Consider the following 21,942-nt stretch of genomic DNA (forward strand, 5'->3'; position numbering starts at 1 on the left):
GCGCGGCGCGACCCCCAGGCGGCGCGCTCTGCAGTATGAGCAGCATAAGGACAGATGCAGGGATGTGGATGGGGCTTTGTGTGCTAGCTGAGGGTTGATGCCACTTCAAACGAGGGAGAGTCATGTCAAAGCCAACCTGGAAGTCGCATCCAGTCAGGTTTCGTTAATCCATTTCAAAGTCTGTCCTCTGAAGGCAGAAAACAAAAAAACAGAACAACAAAAGGCATGACAGGCTCCGTGGCGCTGCCGTCATTCACTCCTGAAAAACGCCGCGCCGCTGCGCGCCGCCCACGCTAACCGAAGCGAGCGGCGCACTCCTGCAGCTCAGGTACAAACAAGGAGAACGGCGCCTGGCTTTCAGGCGGCTCCACCTCAGGTCTGTCTACCCAGAATGCCCGGCGGGCGGCGCCGCCGTCGACGTGTTTGATCTCGGTGAGCTCCCGCCGAGACCAACAAAGCAAGGCTCTCCTCCGCTATCCCACAATTCCACAGTGCTGTTTCTTCCTGCCTGGCAGGCCCGCAGCCGCAGCCTGCCATTCATTATGCGCTCAGCAGGAAGCGGCAGAACCTCCAAAGTTCTCGCTGCGCGCAGGCGAACGCCGGGCCTCAAACTGCACCGGATGCTGCGCTGGCATTCTGCTGGAAAATACAGACGAGTCTCTGCGGCGGGGGGGAAATCCACTTCCTGTTTACCTGCAGCTGCCCGAAAAACTGCAAACCAAACCAGCTTCCTGACAAAACCCTTAATAGACATGATTATAAACCGCCAGAGCTACAGTGGTGTGGTAAGGCCACTGATGACGGACAGAAACAGAGTAAATTTACACCAAAAAGATAAAAACATAAATGTTCTGAGTTTGAAAAGCAGAAAAATTGCTTGAAATTTTTTTTAATTTCTAGAAAAATGCAGCAGCTTTGAATAGCAGAGAATCATTGTTGATAAAAAATTAAAAGTTTCTGCCACAAACTAAACACAAATTTAGATTTAATCCAAAACACATTTAGTCTAAAACTTTGAAAGTTTGCAAGAGAAAAATCAGAAATTTTCTAGAAAAAAACGTAGAAATTTCTGAGTTTGTTAAATCAAAAATTTTCTTGGAAAAACAAAAAAAAAAAATTCAGATTAATTTCAGAAATTTTTTAAAATAAAAATGAAAATTTCTAAGATTAATTTTTTTTCTTTTTTTTAGCAAATGCACAAATTTTCTCTCTTTTTTTAAATCTATAGAGGCTCTAATACGTTCAAAGCCAGGGAAATCTAATTTTGCATAATTTTTTGAAAGTGTGGAGCGAAGGGGCGGCAGCTGTGCAGTAATTTCCTGAAGTTTGATTATAATGAAGTTAAAGTTTCTGTGAGCTTCAAGGAGCTGATTATCGGCTCGTCATGCATCTGTGCTGCTCTTCAGCTCAAGTGTCTCCGTTTGTTTTCAATCATCTCCTTGCAGGCTGCAGCATGCGCGGCGGCCAGCGCTGCAGGAAAACACGCTAAATGCATACCTTCGAAAAATCGATTAGGATTTAATTTCCATATTAATGTGCAGCCTGGTCCCAGCTCACACTGGTAATAATGAGCTGCTGAGCCGCCGTGTTGTTACTGGTTAAAACTACATGGCTGAGAATAATGGCTGCTATAAATAGCTTCATTTATCTGGATTTGTGCTGCTTGGACTCAACGTTTCCTTTGAAAGGACAGAATCTGCACTGGTGAGAAATCTGGGGTTCTTCAGGAAACGTTTCCGGTTTATTCATAAAAATTACTACATTTCACCACTTTCACCTTTTTTTGTCATCCTTGTTTTCAGCAGAAATTATTACCATTAATTTGTTTTGACCAAATCAATAAATGCAGTAAAATGTTTCCATCTGTACTGAAGCAGTTCAGCATGAGACGAACCTGGTTCTGCTTCTGTTGGACCGGCTGATGAACCGTCTCCGTTAAGTAGTTCTGGAGGCGCCTCACTTCCTAAATGTTAGCCGCTGCTTCTGGGCTAAAGCTCACAGACGTCTTCCGGTGCTTGGAAAGGTCAAAGGTCATTTGGTCCAGGAGCTGCAGCATCTGTGCGCCCGGCGCCGGCCGCTGGCAGCAACCGAATATGAACGCAGACTTCCTCCAACACACACGGCCGCCCAGCGCAGAGAGCGCGCACACACACACACACACGCACACACACACACACACACACGTTGTCGTCCATCTGCGGTGAAGGTGTGACGGAGCGCCGCTGGGTCAAAGTCAGACAGATGGCCCTCGCAGTCGGGGCTCGGCATCGATGACGGAGAGCGTCCGAGCTCGCACACGGAGCCGGAGCTGGAAGGGGAAAACACCCAGCAAGGCGTGGAAAACCACACGAATGACCTCCAGACAGTCATCACCGCTCAAGACGCTTCAGAAACTCTCACTGCTTCATCACGTCTCCTTCAGGACAAACACGTCCACCACGCTGCACCTGTTCACTTCGCCAAACACAAACATCTCAGCACTGAACTGGGAATAATATCTGCAAAGATTTGCTCTTTATACGAATACACGCTTTCTGACAATGATTTAATAGACCAGTTTTATTTTAAGCTGTGTTCAGAAACGGTCCTGGTGGCACCTGGACCGCCTGATCACTTCATCTCCTCACCTCCAGCTTATGAAACAGCAGTAAATAATGATCCATTAGATCCAAATTCAATTAAATTTTCACATCCGATCTGCTGATTCACTGCAGTCTTAACCTAAAGTAAGGGGGGGAGCGGCCATGTTGGATTTTCAGACACATTAGTCCAACTCGGAGAGCAGCAGATGAACAGGAAAGTCTTTGTTATCTTAACTCAGAAAATAAACTGCCTGTTTGGAGGAACTGGTCAAAGAGCCCAGAAACGATGGGATGTTTTTGAGTCGCTCGTTTGTAACCCGTGTTTTCTGCATGTTCGTCTCTGGACACGCGAGCTTCATCCGGCTGCTGATCCATGAGGAGGAATCAGAGCTTTCTGATTCACCGGAATTGCAAATTAGATTAAAAATATCCGGCGAACGCGTGTCTGCTCGGATTAAAGTGTGCGGCTGTCATGTGAGCTGATCAAAGCTTCAAAGAGACCCAGATGTTGGTGTCAGAGCGAATCCTGTTGGATCGACTCAGGTCTGCTCGGCGTTCCAGTGGCCTGCTGGCTGTCGCCGCAGTTCGCTTTGCAGATTATGGATCTGGAAGCTAAAACAAATCCTGCTGCTTCCACTTCCTCTCAACACCTTCAGCCCTTTTTTACTCTTCCTGATGCTTTTAAACCGGATGCTTCCAGCTTGTTGAGATACAGAGTCAGACATGACAGAAAGTCCTAGACGTAGAGAGAAGCTGGTTCAACGCTCGATGACTTCACACTGGAAATTATACTATATTTTATCTCATTTCAGTTCATTTATTCTCAACTGGGAACAAAATTAAAACGACATTTTGTTCATTCCTTACGGTGCTAATAAGTATTTATTTATTTTCCAGCAGGGCAGCAACCCGAAGCATTGAGCTAAAGCAACAAAGGAATGGTGGAGATTGGCCTAGTCAAAGCCCAGACCTGTTCACAGCTGATCTACACCAACCTGACAGAGTTTATCAGGATGAATGGAGGATGACTGAGACGAATCCATGTGGAAATACTAAATATTTATGAAATCTTTTATAATATATTTTTATTTAATGGTCATTATTTTCACTTTCAAATTAAAAGTTTTGTTTTTGGTAATTTTTTGTGTTATAAAAGTGAAATGTTGTTGATCCTAATTGATTGATAAGTTAAAAAAAAGAGTAAAAATACTTTTTTTCCTCTGTAATCAGTGGAAACTGTCAGCCGGTAAGAACTTCCTGCTTCGTTGGAGCTGAAATACGAAGCTGATCTGTTTCACTACTCAAAACAGGAAAGACCAGAAAACATCTCCTGACCTAAACTCCCCACATCTGCAGTAAGAAACATATTTAAATAGTTCATCTTCCGTTTAAAACTCTTTTATAAAGAGCCGAAGAAGGTGGGTCACCGCGTCTCCATGACAACCATTACCCACAATCCACCAGCAAACCGCCCAGATTTACCGTGGCCGCATTATTCTGGTGCAAAATGACGCCGCCTGTCGACGGCGTAAACGTTGGATAAAATGCGAGGTGATTTTTTTAAATCCCACACATGGACTCAGATCTGATCTCTCTGGGTCAGAACATCAGAATCGGCCCGTTCAGACTGCAGGGTCGCTTTCGCCTGCTGCCCCACAGGCTGGAGGCTCCTCAAACTTTCTGAACTCACAGCGCAGCTGCACCAGAAGAGGAACATGGTCAGGGAGTTTTTTCCAGTAAAAGTGGAGGAGCTGGACCAGAACCAGTCCCAGATGAAGAGCGTTTCCAGCAAACCGAATCGAGGCGTTCTGAACGATCGGCCTCTCCTCAGCAGCACAGTTACTCTTAATTATCCCCACTTCATTTAGCTCGGTAAACAATTAACCCAACATGACGGAGAGCGCCTGATGGAAGGATCTGGTATCAGCTTTGACGCGGCTCCTCCACCCTGATCCGCTTAGCGTTGAACACAGTTAGCCTCCAGTTAGCCTCCAGTTAGCCTCCTCCATCCTCTTCCTCCTGCTAATCAATACGATGATGGGAATTCAAAGAAGACTATTAATATTTCTGTAGTTAAAACAGTGACGTATGTGGCGGAGGTTTGCCTTCCTTCGGCTCTGTTTGCCGTAGCGTTTGGGTTTTACTAGGCCAATTACAGCCTTTAATTGAATTGATTTCGATAATGAGCCTCTGTAATGACACCGCTGTGGGAATGTGTGTGTGTGATGAATGAGCCGCTGCTGTTTTTTTATGGACCTAAATGATTTGTAAAGAGGCGGACAGCATTTACAGATGAGGACACACACACACGCACACACACACACACACACACACACACACACACACACACACACACACACACACACACACACACACACGCTCGCTGCCGACCGGTCAGCCTTCCTAGAAACCATTTGTCCGAGCTCCAAGCCCTTCAGCCTGTTGCATAATATCCTCCAGGCTATAACACATGAATGTTTGATGGCGTACAGCTCTCTACACGGTGCATTTAATACCCTTTGCTGCTGTAGTTTCATCGTTTTGGACCAACCACCAACTCGCCGCTTACGCTCTGCGCCGGCCTCTAAGTGTCCGAACAAACAGCCAACGGCTCTCCGGCTCCCTCTGACCACAACCGTTAAGCTTCTCCGACAGTAAAACCAGCTGCAACCAGCGACGGCTGACGGAAACCAATCATCTCTGCAAAAAGTCGATTCCGTTTTCAATTGGTCCAAATCATTCAGATCGTTTTAATATCAGACAAATCATTTAAAAACCTCTTAGGGATGTTTTATTTATCGTTCAGTTGCCTGTAAATTTAAAGTCCTTCAGTTTCCCACACAGCTTGATCTTTACTGTCTGAAGCTTTTTGAAAAACGGGACCTCAGACAGGATGAGCGTTAGAGCAACCGAGCTGTTTCCACCACCACAGTCCTACTGGGTCACACAATGTCACACTTTACATGAAAACACCGCCTGGTGCATTTATATGAAGACTCAGCGTTAATGGAAATATCTTTGCTTTCACCTTCGTCTTTAATTTTCTTCGATGGGCTTCAGTTGTGGCGAACCCGGAACAGCTACAGGATGATTGCACACGTCTGCAGCTCGAGGCAATTCAGAGAAACAGTAAAGATTTCAGGTGGATCCTCCGCTTCGCTTTGTCTTCCCTTTAGATACAGATGTAGGTTTCTGGGAGTCTGAAGCTGCATCCTGCTCCGTTTCCCTCATTTAAATCTCTCCTTTGGAAAGTCATCAGATGGAAAAGCCGGCTGGGGAAAGTGGAGAGCGAGTGGGACCAATAAATATTTAAAGCAGGCAGATTGGGCATTAAATTTATTTGCCTTTCAAATGTGTTTGGTAAAACAGGGGGCTTGTTTACAGCGTGTCTGCATGACTGACCACTTGGGATTCTCTCCTCTAAGACAGCACATCGATCCCATGAAGCGAGAGCTGAAATGGGCTCCCAACCAACAAAAACGGCTCTTTAAACACTTTAAAACAAGAACCTTGAGAAATATATCAAAATAAAAGTGTTTATTTAAATGCTTCATGAATAATTTAGAGATACTTTTTAGATTAGTAACAGAATTGCCAAAAAGCCGGAGCTGCTGAAGCGTGAAGACGGCCGACAAAGATATAAATAAATAAAAACGTTGGTGCAGGACTATTAATGGAATGAAATGAAAATGACAAAATACAGAATAACCAGAGCTCTTCTAAGTCCTGAGCCGTTTTCTGGAGTGAGAGATCAGAATGGAAACGGTTTATATATATTTCCTTTTCTTGTTTTCAATTAGAAAAATATAATCTAGAAGAGCTGATGGTTTCGTGAACACAACATTCATTATTATCCAGGTTTAGAAACATATGCAGCTTATTTAGGAAGAATAAAAACCACAAGCTGGACTCAAATTTGTAAGATAATATCTATTTCTGTCCTTTTTACAATATTTCATCAAATCAACAGCATTTTCTAGATTTCTCTCTTTTGTATTCAAATTTCATACAAACCCAATTAATATTTTTGTTTAAAAAAACACCTTTTGATATTACATTTACAATGCAAAACTAGTACAGCTCATAAATAAAAGTAGGTCAGATTATTCAGGGTTTAAACTAAAATGTTCAACTTCATGCCAATATTAGAAAATATACTCTAATAATCTCCAAGAGCTACAATATGGAAATATTTAAACTTTACAGGGTTAGAATGAAGCGTTGTGTGTTTACACTGAAACATTATGTGAGTAAAAGAAAGTGAACGTGGTTTCACAGACGCATCACGAGGTTAGAACGAAGCATTGCGTATTTAGAACGAAACGTTGCGCATTTAGAACGAACGAATTTAGAACTAAACGTTTCAAGGTTAGAACGAAAGTTGTGTATTTAGAACGAAAGTTGCGTATTTAGAACAAAACATATGTATTTAGAACGAAGCGTTTCGAGTTTAGAAGAAACGTTGCGTATTTAGAACGAAACGTTGCGTATTTACAACAAAGCGTTGCGTATTTAGAACGAAACTTATGTATTTAGAACTAAGCGTTTCGAGTTAGAAGAAACCTTGCGTATAGTTTAAACCTTTTAGAACGAATTTCTCAACAGTATTTAGAAGACAGTTTCGAGGTTAGAACAAAACGTTGCGTATTTAGAACGAAACGTTGCATGTTTAGAAAGAAGCGTATCGATATCAGTGTCGTTAATCTTACCTTTTGCCGTTAGCGCAGCTAGCATTTAGCTGCCCTCCTGTCTTTTTCTGTCTGCCTCATAGTCAAATTACTTCTGAACAACCCTGTTGTGTTAGCCATGTCGTTGCATGCTTTTTCTGGTTGTACTTACTTGCTCCCAGCTGCAGGGGGCAGAACAGGACGGGGTCGACTTTAAACCGCTTTGATTGGATAATTCTCCTTAGTTCCAAATGTCCGGTTTGACTCTCATACTGTGCAGTTAGCTTATGTTACCTTTTAGCATTAGCTTATCAGTAGAGGGTGTGAAATTATATAACATTAATTTCATTGTGAATCATCTTAAATTAAACCTTAAGGTTAATAAATGTGTCCGTTTTTGTTGGATTAAATATGTTTTTTCACTGCTTTCTATATGTTTTTGTGCTTAGGAGCCAATTTGAGTTTTTGTGTCATTTAGACGGTTTAGTTCAAGGAACGGACTTAAAAATTATGAGTTAAAAAGAAAAATAAATAAATATCCTCTGGCAACAGCTGATAAAAATGTCTCCAGTGTCTGATTTCAATAATCAGAGCATTTCCAACAGCGCCTGCTTGATCGTTTTCTCCAGTGTCTACGATATCTCTCCTCCTCCAGCGTGACTTGGCTCACTCTGTAAACTGTTTCCACATGATGTATGATATCTAAAGTCCCACAGCGTGAGCTGAGATTTCCACAATTTCACCATCCATTTATCTACAATCAAACACGGGAGAAGTGAATCTTTTATTATTTGTCCTGTTTAATTAAGACTGTTTAAAAAGTTTGGCTTTGATTGCTGAAGTTCGCTGGTGTCAGCGTGGCGTTTGTGACAGTAGGAGCTGTTCATTTGGACAAATGATGTGTCATTCTAACTTTGTTTGGCCTTCATCTCCTCTGACGGATCTAATAAGCACTCAGACCTGCAGCGTGAACGCAGCCAGAGTCTCCAAAGCAAGCGTTCGCGTCGGCTTCAAAGCCCGGCGCGGCGGGGGTCCTGCGACCACGGGCCCTTCCGCATGAAAGGACAGGATTTCTCACATCACTGAAACCGATAATGCACATTATCACTTACAGTCTGTTTGCAGCGCCGTCCGCTGACTTGAAATAATAACCGGCTGATTAAATGACTTATGTCTTTGGACTGTAAATTGCTGCTTTTAAACCTTAACCCTGCTTGAGATCCAGCTGGCTTTGAAGGGAGGCTTTGATGTGCCTTTGGTTGGAGGAACACACACAACCTTGAGGCCTGCGTTGTGCCGCCGGAGAGTGGCTAATTATCTCTGCAGCAGAAAGGTAAGGCGAGCGGGGACCAGCGTGTGCGGTCTCAGCGCCACGGCGGCTTTTAATGAGCCCAAGCTCTGATCCGCCCACGTCAAGGACGGGATCGGCGTGATCCCCGTCCCGACACGTGACCGAGCCTCCCCGGCTTTCCGTCAGGATTTTACATCCTTGAAAAGATTCTCTCTTTTTTTGTGCCGAGGACAAAAAGATGGAGGCAGAGATCCAAGGAGATGGAGAAGAAAACAAGGATAAAAGGCTGAAACGCTCCAAGCTGCAGGGCGCTCCAGAGGACACTTCCTAGATTAGCTCCCCCTCCCATCCGGCCCTCCGTGTTCCCTCCGACCCCGCTTCAGATGGGGAACAAGCGGCCCCGGGGCCCTCTCTATGGGCGTCTGGAGCCGGGTGGGTGGTTATCAGGGGACACGGGGCATTTAGACATCTGTCAGCCGCTAATGAAAGAGTTCAATTTAGTGGAAAATCTAAAACAACCTTGTCTGACGGGCAGGCTGACAGCTTTTACTCCAAATTGTCCGTGTGTGTGTGTGTGTGTGTGTGTGTGTGTGTGTGTGTGTGTGTGTGTGTGTGTGTGTGTGTGCGTGTGTGTGTGTGTGTGGATCAGGAGGGGGAAATTAGAAAAATAAATTAATAAAAAGGTGAAAGTAACTGCTGAGGCATATTTTCTCTGCAGATGAAAGCGAAGGATGTGAGTGTTGGAGGCAGGCAGGCCGTGCAGCAGGGGTCGGGTCTTATGGCTTTAAATCGCTCCGGGGGGCGGCGCATGTTTCCCAACGATAGATGGGTAAAGGAAGGGGTAGCGCGCGCGTGCGTGTGTGTGTGTGTGTGTGCGTGTGTGTGTGTGTGTGTGTGTGTGTGCGTGTGTGTGTGGGGATGAACACATGGCTCTCCAGGCAACACTCTGTCTCCACCCCCCTCGACCTTCATTAGCGGGTCATTAGGAGAAGTTCAGGGAAAGCTGGAAAACAGTCGGCTCTGTTTGTCTTCACAGAAACACTCATTATTGTTCTGCGTTTTATTTTTTTTATTTTTTGTAACGCGCTGCGTCGTGACGGCGCATTAACGAAGCGAGGATAGTCCAACCCAAAGCAGACAGATGTCTAGCAAACGGCTTTATTATCTGCTAATAACGGTTTGTAAAAAGACATTAATACTGAATAGAAACAGAAAATATTTAACTATTCATTTGTTTAATGGTTGCCTCATATTTTAGGATTTTTTTTAAAGATTCTTCCAGAAATGCATATGTGAAGTCAGACACTAATGTTGGGGAAGTATGGAGTCCCATTCCTGACTGAGTAGCTCTGATTGGGACATTTCTGTTTATTTGTGGGGCCATGAACACAGCATGTGGGACGTGATGAAGATACAAAACATAGAAGAAGAAGAGGATGACGAAGAAGAAATAAAGGTACAGAAAAGGAAAGTTTGTTTATTTTTCTTTTCTTCTCTTATCACAAAAACAAACTGAAGAGAAAAAGATTCAAGCATTCATTCGTTTGATGCTTGCCTCGTATTTTGGGATTTTTAAGGAAATGCATGTATAAGGTCAGACACTGATGTTTGACCAGTATGGCCTTACATTCCTGCCAAAACCCCCCTTGGAGTCTATTAAGTAATCACAACAGTGCATATATTCATCGAGAGATTGCAGATATTTCTATTTATCCACAGGCCCATGAAGGCAGCGTGGGACGTGATGTGGAATAAAAGCACAGAAGAAGAGGAGGACAACGGTGACAAAGAAGAAGAAAAGGTGTAGAAATGGAAAGTTTCCTTTATTTTGACCTCAACATGCTTTTTGCAGCCACTAATAATTTCCTGCCGTCGTTCTAACTGAATATTTGATTATCTGTTTCATTAAATTGGTAAAATGTTTTAAAACTGGTTTTCTGGGAAAAAACGGATTTTTAAAGATATTCCAGAAAGTTTAAACAGCAGACTTGTAAAGACCAGTTTAGAAACCTAAATACGTGAGCAGGCCCACAGCATGATGCCACCACCACCATGCATGACGTGTGATTATTACTTCATGATGGAAGAAATGTCTGCAGGCTGGATCCTTATTTTAAGGTTTGTTTCAAGTTGGTCCTGAAGCTGCAACAATAAGACTTTATTGGTCTAAATAACAAAAAAACATAAAAACAGGCACAAAAAAAAGAGGAAAAGATTCTGCAGGTTGTAGTAAATTTACTCAGGAAGTGGAGAAATGACTAAATATTATTTAATATCTCAGGTCTGCACACATGAAATCATATGTGGACACATTTAAGTGCAGCGTGAAGCGTGTTCCTGCCCCAAACCAACATGGCTGCCGCTGGCGGCACCAGAATCCTTTCTGCAGTTTGGGCCCCGTCCAGCTTTCCACTCTGATTGCATCTCTCCCTGTTAAGGTCTTGGGTTGGAAAGAGCGATGGAGCGAGGGAAGGGAAGAGTGCCAACTCAAACATTGTTCCACTGGCTTTTACAAGCTCACAGAGTGGGAGAGTTAATAAGCAGGTATTGGTTTTTAACGGCGGCCCGTTTATTGCTTTGGCCTCGGGCGAGCGGCAGCGCTCCACTCCACCTTTTCCCCGTCCGTCCGTACATCAGCTCCACTAATCTCTGGCTCGGCTCTCGCCCCGCTCCGCCTGCTCGCCTTTTGTTTTCACGTCTCCATGAGCAATTAATCCCGACTCCTCATCAAGCGCTGGCTTTTAGCCCCGCCCCCCCCTAACCTTTTCAGCCTCGTCGAATCAGAAGCTTTTATGAAAAGACGGAATCAGAAACAAACCCGCATCAATTCTGCGTTATTATGTTGCTATTGATTGTGTCTGCCGCAGGTACATGTCGGAGAGCTGCTGCTGATCCTCGCGCTGCGGTTTATTCAATTTAAAAGCATATCTCTCAGTCAATACGGGACGATCTGACATCCGCGAGTCATTGTTGTGCGTCTCCGACATGATGAATGCGCTGCAGCTTTAATTACGGACATATTGAGCTGTTGATCAGTGTCATCTGGTCCTCAGAGGTCGGCTCCCTCAAGGTTCACCGGCACGGAGCAAAATCAGACCAAAACCCTCCAAACTGGGATTAAAAACCTTTCATTCCTGGTTTAAAGCCGATTTCTGTGTTTGATGCTTTGTGGAAATGTTTACAAGCAGAAAGAAGAGGCGTGTGGGTCGTGTTGCCCTGAGGTTTGTCTTACAGGCAATAAAACTCTCTCTGTCCGCTCCATTAGCCTTTTAAAGTGAAACCGCCTCGCAGCCAGCATGTAAAAGCTGCAGAGCCTCTCACTACAAAGGTTACGTTGAAAATAAGCTGGATTACATCAACGATTCCTGAGTTTTTTCTCTCCTGATTCTCAATAATAAAATGGAAGATTAGGGAGATTAAATACAGATTACAGGTTCTGCAGATTAGGATAAATGGACCTATAATCTGGACTAATTTTGCACCCCGTGTATGAAGCTGCTGCATCCCAGGTGAACAAATTAGCGTCGTCACAGATCCTTCCTTCAAGCAGAAACAAACTCCATCAGTGTTTACACTCCTGCTGTTATTTGCTGCTGCACTGATTTTCATTATGTAATTCCATAAATCTCAACATAAAACTAATTTTAATGCAATTAATAACATTTTTGTTCCGTCGGGAACCTTTGTATTTCCATGTTTCTGGTACACCTGTAAATCTGACGCACTGCTGAGTTTTAACTTCTGCTTCTAAAAAGCGATCTGATTGGACGCTGGAGACGACCATCACTGTGTTCAGGTTGTGCTAAAAGGAGCTAGCGCAGCTAGCCCACTCTTCACTCTGACTTGGCAGAGATAAAAGCTGCTTTGATTTGATGATAAAATGATATTTCAGCACAGAACGGTTATCTTGAATGTTCTCTTTATGAGGGCCACATAAAACATTAAAGCGAGCCAGATTTGGCCCCCGGGCCATCAGTTTGATACAAATCCCTCATCTATTTCTGATTTGATGTTAAAATAGGATAGAAGAAAATTTATACCAGCCAATAACGGGTTTCTGCACAAATATTTGTGACCTGAGGAAATATTATGCTTTATATAGAAGAAAATCCTAATTGTGTTTAAGTCTGAATTTAAAGTAAATAAATAAAACTGTCCAGTAAATTAAATGCACACAGTTACAGAAACAGATTCCTGTCATGTTGGCGCGAGTGCAGAGAGGATCTGAAGGTTCAGTTTAGCTGCATCCTCAGCAGGCTGCAGGTTTACCTGCAGAGGACGGCTGACCGGAGTGGATAGGACGGCGTTACCAAGGCGATTTCATGTCCTGTAATCCTAAACCTGCTGCTGCCTCTGTCCTCAGGCTGCTTCTCTCCTCCAGCCGCGGATCACCGGCCGGATCAACAGGCTGACTTTAACCCTCTTATTCCGCTCGCAATTAGCACGCTTCCTCTGCGCGGAGAGAGGGGCAGGATTCTGGCTCCATACGGGGATGTGAGGGATTCCCTCCTGAACCGAGCCGATGATCCACTGGAGGAAGTTGAAGGTTTGTAGATGGACCAGAGTTTGCCGTTTTAGTTTGGTGAAGCGTTCACACTCACCAAACGAACCGGATTTCAAGACAAACGGACTGGAGTTGGACTAAAGCGGAATAAACTGGGTTGGTGGGAATAAACCCAAAAACATAAATATATGTCTGATGACATCAGATGATAGTCTTTCCTTTTTTTTCTCCAGATGTTTGTAGCGGTCACCCCGGACAGAGACGCCCTGAGCAGAGAGTCGTATTGCCCACATCTTACCCACTGAGTCCAGTAACTCTGTACAGAAGAGCTTAACTGCCAGAGCTGGGAAATAAGTACGAGAGCAGTGTGTCTTTTCTTGGTTTAACGACTTTTATATCTCATTAAAACCCAAATAATTTCTTGTCTAAATGAGGAGAGTGTAACAGTAAAACAGGATGCGTGTCGTTTAGAAGCAGCTTAGTGAGAGGACGGAGACAGAGGAAGTCCCTTTATGACTTTTTAAGATGCTGTAATCTGTCAGGAATGTTTTTCCATACTGAGTGACAAACTGACACGCAGTCGTTGTAACGACCTGCTGCATGCAGCCTTTATAAGCTTGTTTTATAGAGATGTCCTGGTTGTGTGACCTGAACAGGAGAAACCTGAGAAACTACTTCAAATAATCAGGTTTTCTATAGTAGAGAATGAGAAGATTTAGAGGAAGGACCAGCAGTCCTGGAGGAACCTCTGGATGTTGAAACTGGGCTAGAAAGTTTAATTTGCATCTCTGCAGGCCCAATAAAGAGACCACATTACATGTGTGACTCCTGCAGCTCCACCAAAACAAATCCAGCTCTTTCTAATGTTATTATCCAGCTGGGAGACACCTTCAGCTCGGCTCCCAGCTCCACGCCATTCGCAGCGTGTTCCTCTGGAGGAACGATGCTTCCAAACAGGAGTATTTGTTTCCAACAAACTCCCAGCGGCGGCTGCCTTCAGCATCTGCTTCCCTGCTTATCAACGGCCAGGCTTCTCACACAAACTCCCTGCGACAGGCGGCTGCTCACCTGCGAGCGCGCGGCCGGCCGGCCGGCCGGTCGGTCGGTCACTCACCGCTGCTAAATGCGGCGTGGCAGCATGGAGGTAATCTCCCCGACACACACAGGCCGGGGGCGAGCGCGCCTCAGGGCGCTGCTGGGAGTGTGTGATTAGAGCGAAAGGTGGGAAGAGGAGAAGCCAAGACACAAATACTCACCCCTGTTAAGGTCTTTATGTTATGCAGTGCATTCTGGGCTTCAAGGGCAGCTTTCCTTGTGTAAAACGTGACAAAACAGCAGCCTGGAGAGACAGAGGAAACACAGAGAGCAGAGGGATCAGCAACAAAGAGCAGCTTCTATATTCATCTGCCTGGCATCACCTGTCGACACCTGCAGACGCTGAGTGAATGTTAACAACACAAACATCCAGCCTGGGATGACGAGAAGGCTTCTGGATCGGTTTCAAAGCCTGATGAGTCGAGTGGAGAGGAAGCGGCACGCGGGGAGACGCAGAGAAACGGTGCAGCAGCAGCTTTCTGCTCATTAATCCTGCAGCAATCAGAGGAACGCTGCATAAGAGGCGATGCTTTAGCTGACCTGATTTAATTACAGACATGAAGGTCAAGCCAGGAAGAGCTTCTACAGACTCACATCCACGGCCTGTTTGTGCCTCAAATCTGAAAATAAATGATCATTTCTCTCTGCAGGAGGCTAAAATCCGTTACATTTATCTTCTGACGTTAAATACGGAATATTACAGTTTGTGAACTGAGATTCAAAATGTTTGTAAAAATAAAAGAAAAGCAGAAAATGGACAAATTTTACTAAACGGTCAAATTACTTAAAATTCTGGGAAAAAGCTGTAAAAATGGATTAATGATAAAAAAACATATATTACTACCATTATTACCAATATTCTACTTATTATTATTAATACTTACAAATATATTTTATATCATCTCTTTATATTACTTTATATGTATGTCTATAATGACTTTAGCTACTACTATAAATTATTTATGCTAATAAAAATGTTTTAAGAAAATTTCTAATAATTTATTTTATCAACAATAATATACATTTTACATTTTCAGTGAATTATTATTCCATATTTTATTTGAAGATTAATTTATGTACAGTTTTTTATTTACAAATGTCCTCAGAAGAATCTAACATTTAATTATAGAAAATTATCTGTAGGGCATTTATGAATTCACTTTATGCTCTGTTTGCCTTCCATACTCCACCTGATGGATTACATTTAATCCCAAACATTAGATATCATTCCTGCCTCTAAAGCCAACAGAAAGATGCAAAGTGCAGCAGGTTTCTGAGAAGAGCTGCAGAAATCTGCACATTCATGCAACAAACCCAGGAAGTAAACATGTCGGCCAGACAAAGAGGCTCTTCTGCACAGACCCACATTACACACTGTGGGTCTGAGATTGTGCTGCATCAAACATGAGCTGCTTTATTAGAGAGGTAAATATCCCATCATCATCACGCAGCAGCCACAGGTGAGCCGCTGCCGGATCGTCATTCTGGAGCCTCCAGTTTTTGCCATCTGTTAATTTCTGTGCTTATTTGTCCAGCGGTGAGCAGAAAGCGCTTTTGTTTACATCTGCTTTGTTGTTTTCCCGTTGTGCTCCGACACAAATCAAATCATCCGGACCGAAGCGGAGCTGCTGCTGGTTCTGATGGCCGGTGACGCCTGCCCTGCGGTCCAGCAGCGAGCATCTGGAGCGGGTTTGGCCTGCCGTCCCAGAGTCCCAGTGATGAGGCTGGGAGCGAAATGGATCTGGATCCTGCAGCGTCCTGCGGGACGAGCTGGCCCCTCGCCTGGCACCGGCGACGTGAGCTGGATGCCGCTGCGCCGCGTTGTGCTGCGCCGCGTTGTGCCGCGCCGCGTTGTGCTGCGCTGCGCCCGCCGCTGCATTAGCACGGATAACACCGGGCTTAATGTCTGCTTCACCTCCACTAACACACAGTCCACCGCGTGTCACTTCCTGTCGCCTTCTAACGGGACAATCAGCAAGATGGAGGAGGAACTTAGACGCATAAAAAGCTCCTCCTCCCCCACCTGTTGCTGAAAGCCACCAGTCAGCTGCGTATGGAAGCCCGATGAGGACGAAGCAAAAACCAAAAAACCACAAGAGAGGCAGAAATATTTTCTAATTAACAATCACCAAGGTTCAAATGAGACAGAAAACACAACTGGTCCGTTTTTATTATTTTAAATATTCTTTAGGTTTTTTCATACTTTGGTTAATTTTTAGGCTAAAGTACTAATAGTGATTATGTCTACATCTACTGGATAATAAAGACTCAATTATTGCTGAACAAACAACTAATTGGTGTTTTCTCCAAACTGTCGTCGACATTTACGGACAGCTGACGTGAACCGGATGTGCGGAGAAAAAAACAAGTCAGTCCAACATAGAGCTGGAAAATAAATCAATAATAAATATCGCGATCAATACATCTGATAGAATATTCAACATGTAGAATATTCTGGCTCTGATCCAGAGTGAGACAGTAGGTTGGTGGAATCAACTACCTCCCTCTCTCTTTGGTTGCCTAGCAACAGCTTGCTGGGTAAGTTCCGCCAACTTTGGTTGCCTAGCAACAGCCTGCTGGGTAAGTTCCGCCAACTTTGGTTGCCTAGCAACAGCCTGTTGAGTAACGGCACAGCAGCAGTTGAAGGTTCGGCCACCGAGCTTCATAACACGGCTGAGTTCAGCTCCACAGACGAACTGGAATAAATAAATCATTAAAAATAGTAAAAATAGGACCTGACTGACAACACGAAGCAGGCTAAAGCTGCTCCATCATGTTTACGTCTGTGTGGCTCAAAAGATGATGACATGAAGGTTAAATAGTGGCCCAGTCAAAGCCTGGACGGTAAGCTGACCGAGGTGTTTGGTCTAAAGTTAATCAGGCTGTAGCCTTGGAGCCACATTAGCTTTTAGCTGTTTTCCTCCAGCTCGGTGCAAAGCGGATGTCGTCCAGCGGGGAACCGTTAGCGTAGCCTCGGCCCGCAGCATTACTACTATTATCATTCCAATTGCACCGGTGTTCACGTTTTGGCCCCCGATGGGCCATTTGCAATTCCAATAACCAGTGTTAGCCGCTGGCCACAAATTACGATTCCAGTGGCGTTTCCTGCAGAGCTGGACATGTGAGGGTTAGCTTTTGGTGTTAGCATTAGCGATTCTGGCGGCATATAGCATGCAGGGGGGGCTGGCTGCTGAGGCTGGAGCGCTCCGCCGCGCGTTGAGATTCCCGAGCCGTCGCCGCGCCTTGGAGCCATGCAGCATGTGGCGGATCGTCCCAGGTGGTGGGCTGTCAGGACGGGGATCAAAGAGCAGAGGAGCGGACCTCACACACACACATTTACACACCCAGGCGTGTCACTTCCACCTGTTTAACAGTCAGCACACTCGCTCGCAGGAAAAAAAAACCTGCAGTGAGCCACAGAGTGACACGCTTATCTGAGGAGTCTGTCTACAGCAGCGCGTCGCATTTACACAAACACACTTTAAAAGTGCTAAAAATGTGCCGCCGACTGGCATAAATGCTTCTTCCGGCGGTTTTTGTGAGTCTTTTCTCGCAGCACAAACATTTACTCTGAGGCAGAGGGGCTCAGAGCGCCGAGATCCGCTCTGCTTCAGTTGTTGAAGAGGGACTCTCAAAAAATACACACCAGAGACGAGCGCACAAACTCCAGGAGAGGGTAAATCTATTACAGGCTGCTGCGTGTGTGTGTGTGTGTGTGTGTGTGTGTGTGTGTGTGTGTGTGTGTGTGTGTGTGTGTGTGTGTGTGTGAGAACAACAGGAAGACGAGCTGAGAGGACAAGAGGAAGAAGGGCAGAGGGTGTGCACCACAGAAGAAGAAGAGGGATGGGGAGGAAGAGGTTGTGAACAGAATAAAGAGCAGAGGAGGGAGATGCCGGTTCATAAATGCTTCATGGAGGCTGAAAGGCGGCCTTTGACTGAGCGAAGACCTCCCTCCCCCCCCCCAACCTGTTTCTGTCAACACATCCTGCCTCTGGAACAACAGAGCAGCAGCTACGGTGGTCCTGATGGGTCAAATCGACCTCACATGTCAGCTTTTACTTAAAATCATTCCTAACTGCAGCGCAAAGATTCACCTTCACTTCTTCCACCTTTTACTGCAAACTTTAACTTATAAAAACCCAGAAAAAAAAATAAAGTTTCCTATTAAATCCTCATTTAAAAAATCCTAATTCCACTATAAAGCAAATAATCTGCCAGAACTAGAACTTTTTAATCAATATTAAGGAATTATTTACTTTAATCAAATCCTATTATCTCCTGAAAAGTTACTTATAACTTAAATAAGATAAAACAAAGATATTTGCATTAGAAACTAGACCAGCAGCACTTGGTGAAATTTGGTGTTTTTGGATCAAATATTTTCTGCCTTGAAATGTTTTGAGAAGCAGGATACATTTTCCCAACCTGGCAACCCTGCTCTTCTGTCTGTCGTTCTCTGGAAGGGTTTTCATAAATTCCCTTTTAAAATAATTGGAGTATTTTTTATGACGTCCATCTTGTGTTAACATTTCCAGAAAACAGTTTTTAATTTAAAATGTTTAAATGTGAAAATAGGAGCAGCTCCGCCCTTAAATTTGACTTTTAGTGACTAACGCAGTCATTTCTGCATGTTTTTGTAATTGTTCATTTAAACGATGACATAATTGAACTATTTTCTCACGCGAGGCGAACCGCTCACTTCACATCCTGACATTTCAAAAATACATTTGCTTAGTGAAAAAAACCAAAAGAAAAACTTGTTTGTCGATAAAAACCTTCAGCGTTTGGATCTGAAGGTATTTTGGCTGAATCCAAACTGCAATGGAAACATTTTATTCACATCACATGATCAGCAGCTGGACGTTTCCGCTGCTGCAAACCATGAAGAAGAAAACGACAGGAAGTGGTTGGAGCAGCGACTTATTAAACTTATTCACATGTGATTCTAATCGTGCTTCACATGTAAAGGAAACAAAGAAACTTGTGTTTTTTTGTGCACATTTAAATCATTTATAACAGAAAAGCAGCAGCTGATTCCACAGAAATGCTGAAAAAGATCCAGACCTCAAACATTCACATGTCCTGCAGCTTTAAGATGCATCTCACCTCCGAAACACCCGAATGAATGAATGAATTGTTACCATCAGAGCTGAGTCACTGCTGATGAAGTAGTTGGACTTGAACAAGCTGCTACATTGTTGTTTTCATTGTAAAGAAATGAAATCCAAGTATTTATGAGTTTCCTCTGCAGGCGCCGTCCGGCTCGGCTTTTATCACAGGTGTCGCCGCTGAGCAGGACGAAGCTAAAAAAGAACAACATGCTCATGCAACCCGCAGCGCCGCTTCATCTCAGGAGACAAACCAGAAAGCACAGCGCGGATGATGTGGAGCCGCCTTTTATTTAGTCTTCTACCGACCCGAGGTGACCGAATGAAATGCAAACCTGCTACTTATACTCTGATTGGAAGCTGCACTTCTACCCCGAGATAAAGACGCAGACCTTCACAGGGCGATGCCCCTTCTAAGCAGAGATGGCAGTTTCATGGTCAGCTAATCTTGTTCCAGGATTACCATCTGCAGCGCAAATCACAGAAAAGCAGCCAACACCGAAAGCGACAGAGGCAGAATCCAGTCAAACCGTGTCATTCCGAGAAGCAAAGCAGCAAATGTCAGAAGCTTTCTGCTCCCAGGAAACCAAATCCTGAAAAAAGTACAGCTGGAGTGAAGCTCAGCATCAGATTCTGACAAGAGCCTGAGAGGACAACCGTGTGGACACTTCACAGCCCGGCTGACGTTCGGCTGGGTCCTGCTGCAAAATAAGAAAAGACAAACTGTTCGCAGTCGGTTCCTGCAATGCGACTGTGAGGCTGAAAGTCCCAGCAGAGCTTTGAGGAAACGAGCCGAACCGTCAGAAACCAAGTTAAACTTTAAGTTCATCAGAAGAACTTCACCCAGAAACCCAGTTTCCAAACTCTGGGTTTGGGTTTCCAGAGTTCAGAGTTCAGGGCGGCCATCTTGTTCCACCAGCAGGTTTCAGTTTCTGTTTACTCAGGTTTACAAACCTACAATAAAATATTAGAGTCAGACGAGAATAACGTTAGTTTTACCAAAACGAGAATAAAGTTTGAATTTTAGGAGAATGAAAAATATAAAAAAAGTAAATATCCAGGATTTTTATCACTGAAACAATTTAATTTAATGTATTTTAGGACGTTTTTCTGGTAAAACTGTCTTTATTCTGCTAATATTTTAACTATATTCTCATAATTAAAGTGACATTCTGGTGGCCTGGTCCTAATGCTCCATTATACGACTCACAAAAGGGATGATTGAAATAAAAAACTGTTTTTGAAAATATTTCCTATCATTTGTAATTTGTTTTTTAGAAAACTAAATAAATAAAAAACACCAGTCTTCATATTTAATTCATGAAAGACAAAAATAACCTTTAAATCCAGAGAATCGTCTCTTCTTCTGCATTTTCTGGTTGAACATTTCTACAATTCTTTACTAATAATCCCATCAGATTGTCATCTTTAAGGGTTTATCATTTAAAAGCAGCAGAAAACAGCCAATAAAACCACCAGGTGAGAAGTGGATAAAAAGCTGATGAGCCTGATGTGTGAAACATAAACAGGTTATGGTCACGTATTCAGAACGCCGCCGTGCAAAACGCTAAACCGCGGCACACTGAATCCTCATTCAGGCTGAGAGGAGAAAAGGAAAAACGTTTATAAAGGCCGACCCACATGCTCTGATAACGCTTTTGTTTCCTTTGTGCTGCAATAGGATGAACCCCTGCTGGAAATGATGCGGCTGAAATTGTGAAAAATCTGCTCCAAGGTAGCAATTCCAGCCGGCAGTTTAAGTGGCGATAAGTAATTGGTGTTTAGTTAAAAAAAAAAACCAGAAGCAGAAAGAGAAACACGCTCCTGATGCGTTCAGAGAATAAAAGCATTTCCAGCAGCTTCAGCCTTAAAGATGGAAACAATCAGAAACTCTTCAGGTTATCGCTCTGGTCCGCAGTCAGAATAATAATCCAGATCTCCTTCAGAGGTCCAAACTAAACCTCCTCTGGTCTCTTCCTGGCTGAATCTTTCCGGTAAAATCATTTAACCCGCTTTGCTTTTAGGCCGTTTGGATCTAAATTCACGGATTTCCTTTACAGCTGAACTCCGGAAACGTTCCCTTCTCCTGCTGAAACTTCCAGCTGAAGATTTCAGGTGAATTTACGGAAAGCAGCCCCACATCATGATGCTGCCACACAAAGTTCAGGTCGACAGTTTGTGAACACCTTGTTGCCATGGTTACGCGTCATATTAAACTCCTCCCAGCTGCTCAGAACCAGAGGGAATAACTGTTCAAAAAGCAACAAGAAAAAAAAAAAACAAAACGATTTACATGAATTATTAAGAAAACAAATGGCTGAAGTTGAAATAAAAACTTTTCTCAGATGATTTTGCATCTCTTCTGGTTGCTGCTAATCCAGACAGATTAATAATCTCTGTTACCGATGCGGATTTTCATTGGGATTGTCCTGGAAGTAAAAACGTTTGTTAAAACGAGGCTGTAATTATTCAGGCTGAAGCCAGTTAGTGTTGGAAATCTTTGGCTGTGCAGCTGATTTATTAGAGTAATATTTGCAGGTCTCAGGGGATGAAATTATCCTGTATCCATAGTGTGAAAAATTTACATAATTTCTTATTTCTAAGTGTTAAAATCTTCTTTCCCGTCTTATTACAGCTGCAGGTTGGAGGCTGAATCAGCACATGGGGAAAAGCCCTGCAGGGCCGGAGGGAGGGG

General features: G+C 43.9%; 1 protein-coding gene across 23 annotated transcripts in view; it reads right to left on the minus strand.

The window, feature by feature from the left end:
- celf2 (cugbp, Elav-like family member 2) overlaps positions 1-21,942 on the minus strand; it is a 291,608-nt gene that overhangs the window by 54,807 nt on the left and 214,859 nt on the right. For all 23 annotated transcript variants that reach the window (XM_017302941.1, XM_017302948.1, XM_008401608.2 and 20 more), the window contains one exon: positions 14,301-14,383. In XM_017302941.1, the coding sequence (XP_017158430.1) occupies positions 14,301-14,383 (83 nt within the window). The remainder of the gene's footprint in view (positions 1-14,300; positions 14,384-21,942) is intronic.

Source organism: Poecilia reticulata, unplaced genomic scaffold (assembly GCF_000633615.1).
Source record: "Poecilia reticulata strain Guanapo unplaced genomic scaffold, Guppy_female_1.0+MT scaffold_125, whole genome shotgun sequence".
Taxonomy (NCBI): domain Eukaryota; kingdom Metazoa; phylum Chordata; class Actinopteri; order Cyprinodontiformes; family Poeciliidae; genus Poecilia; species Poecilia reticulata.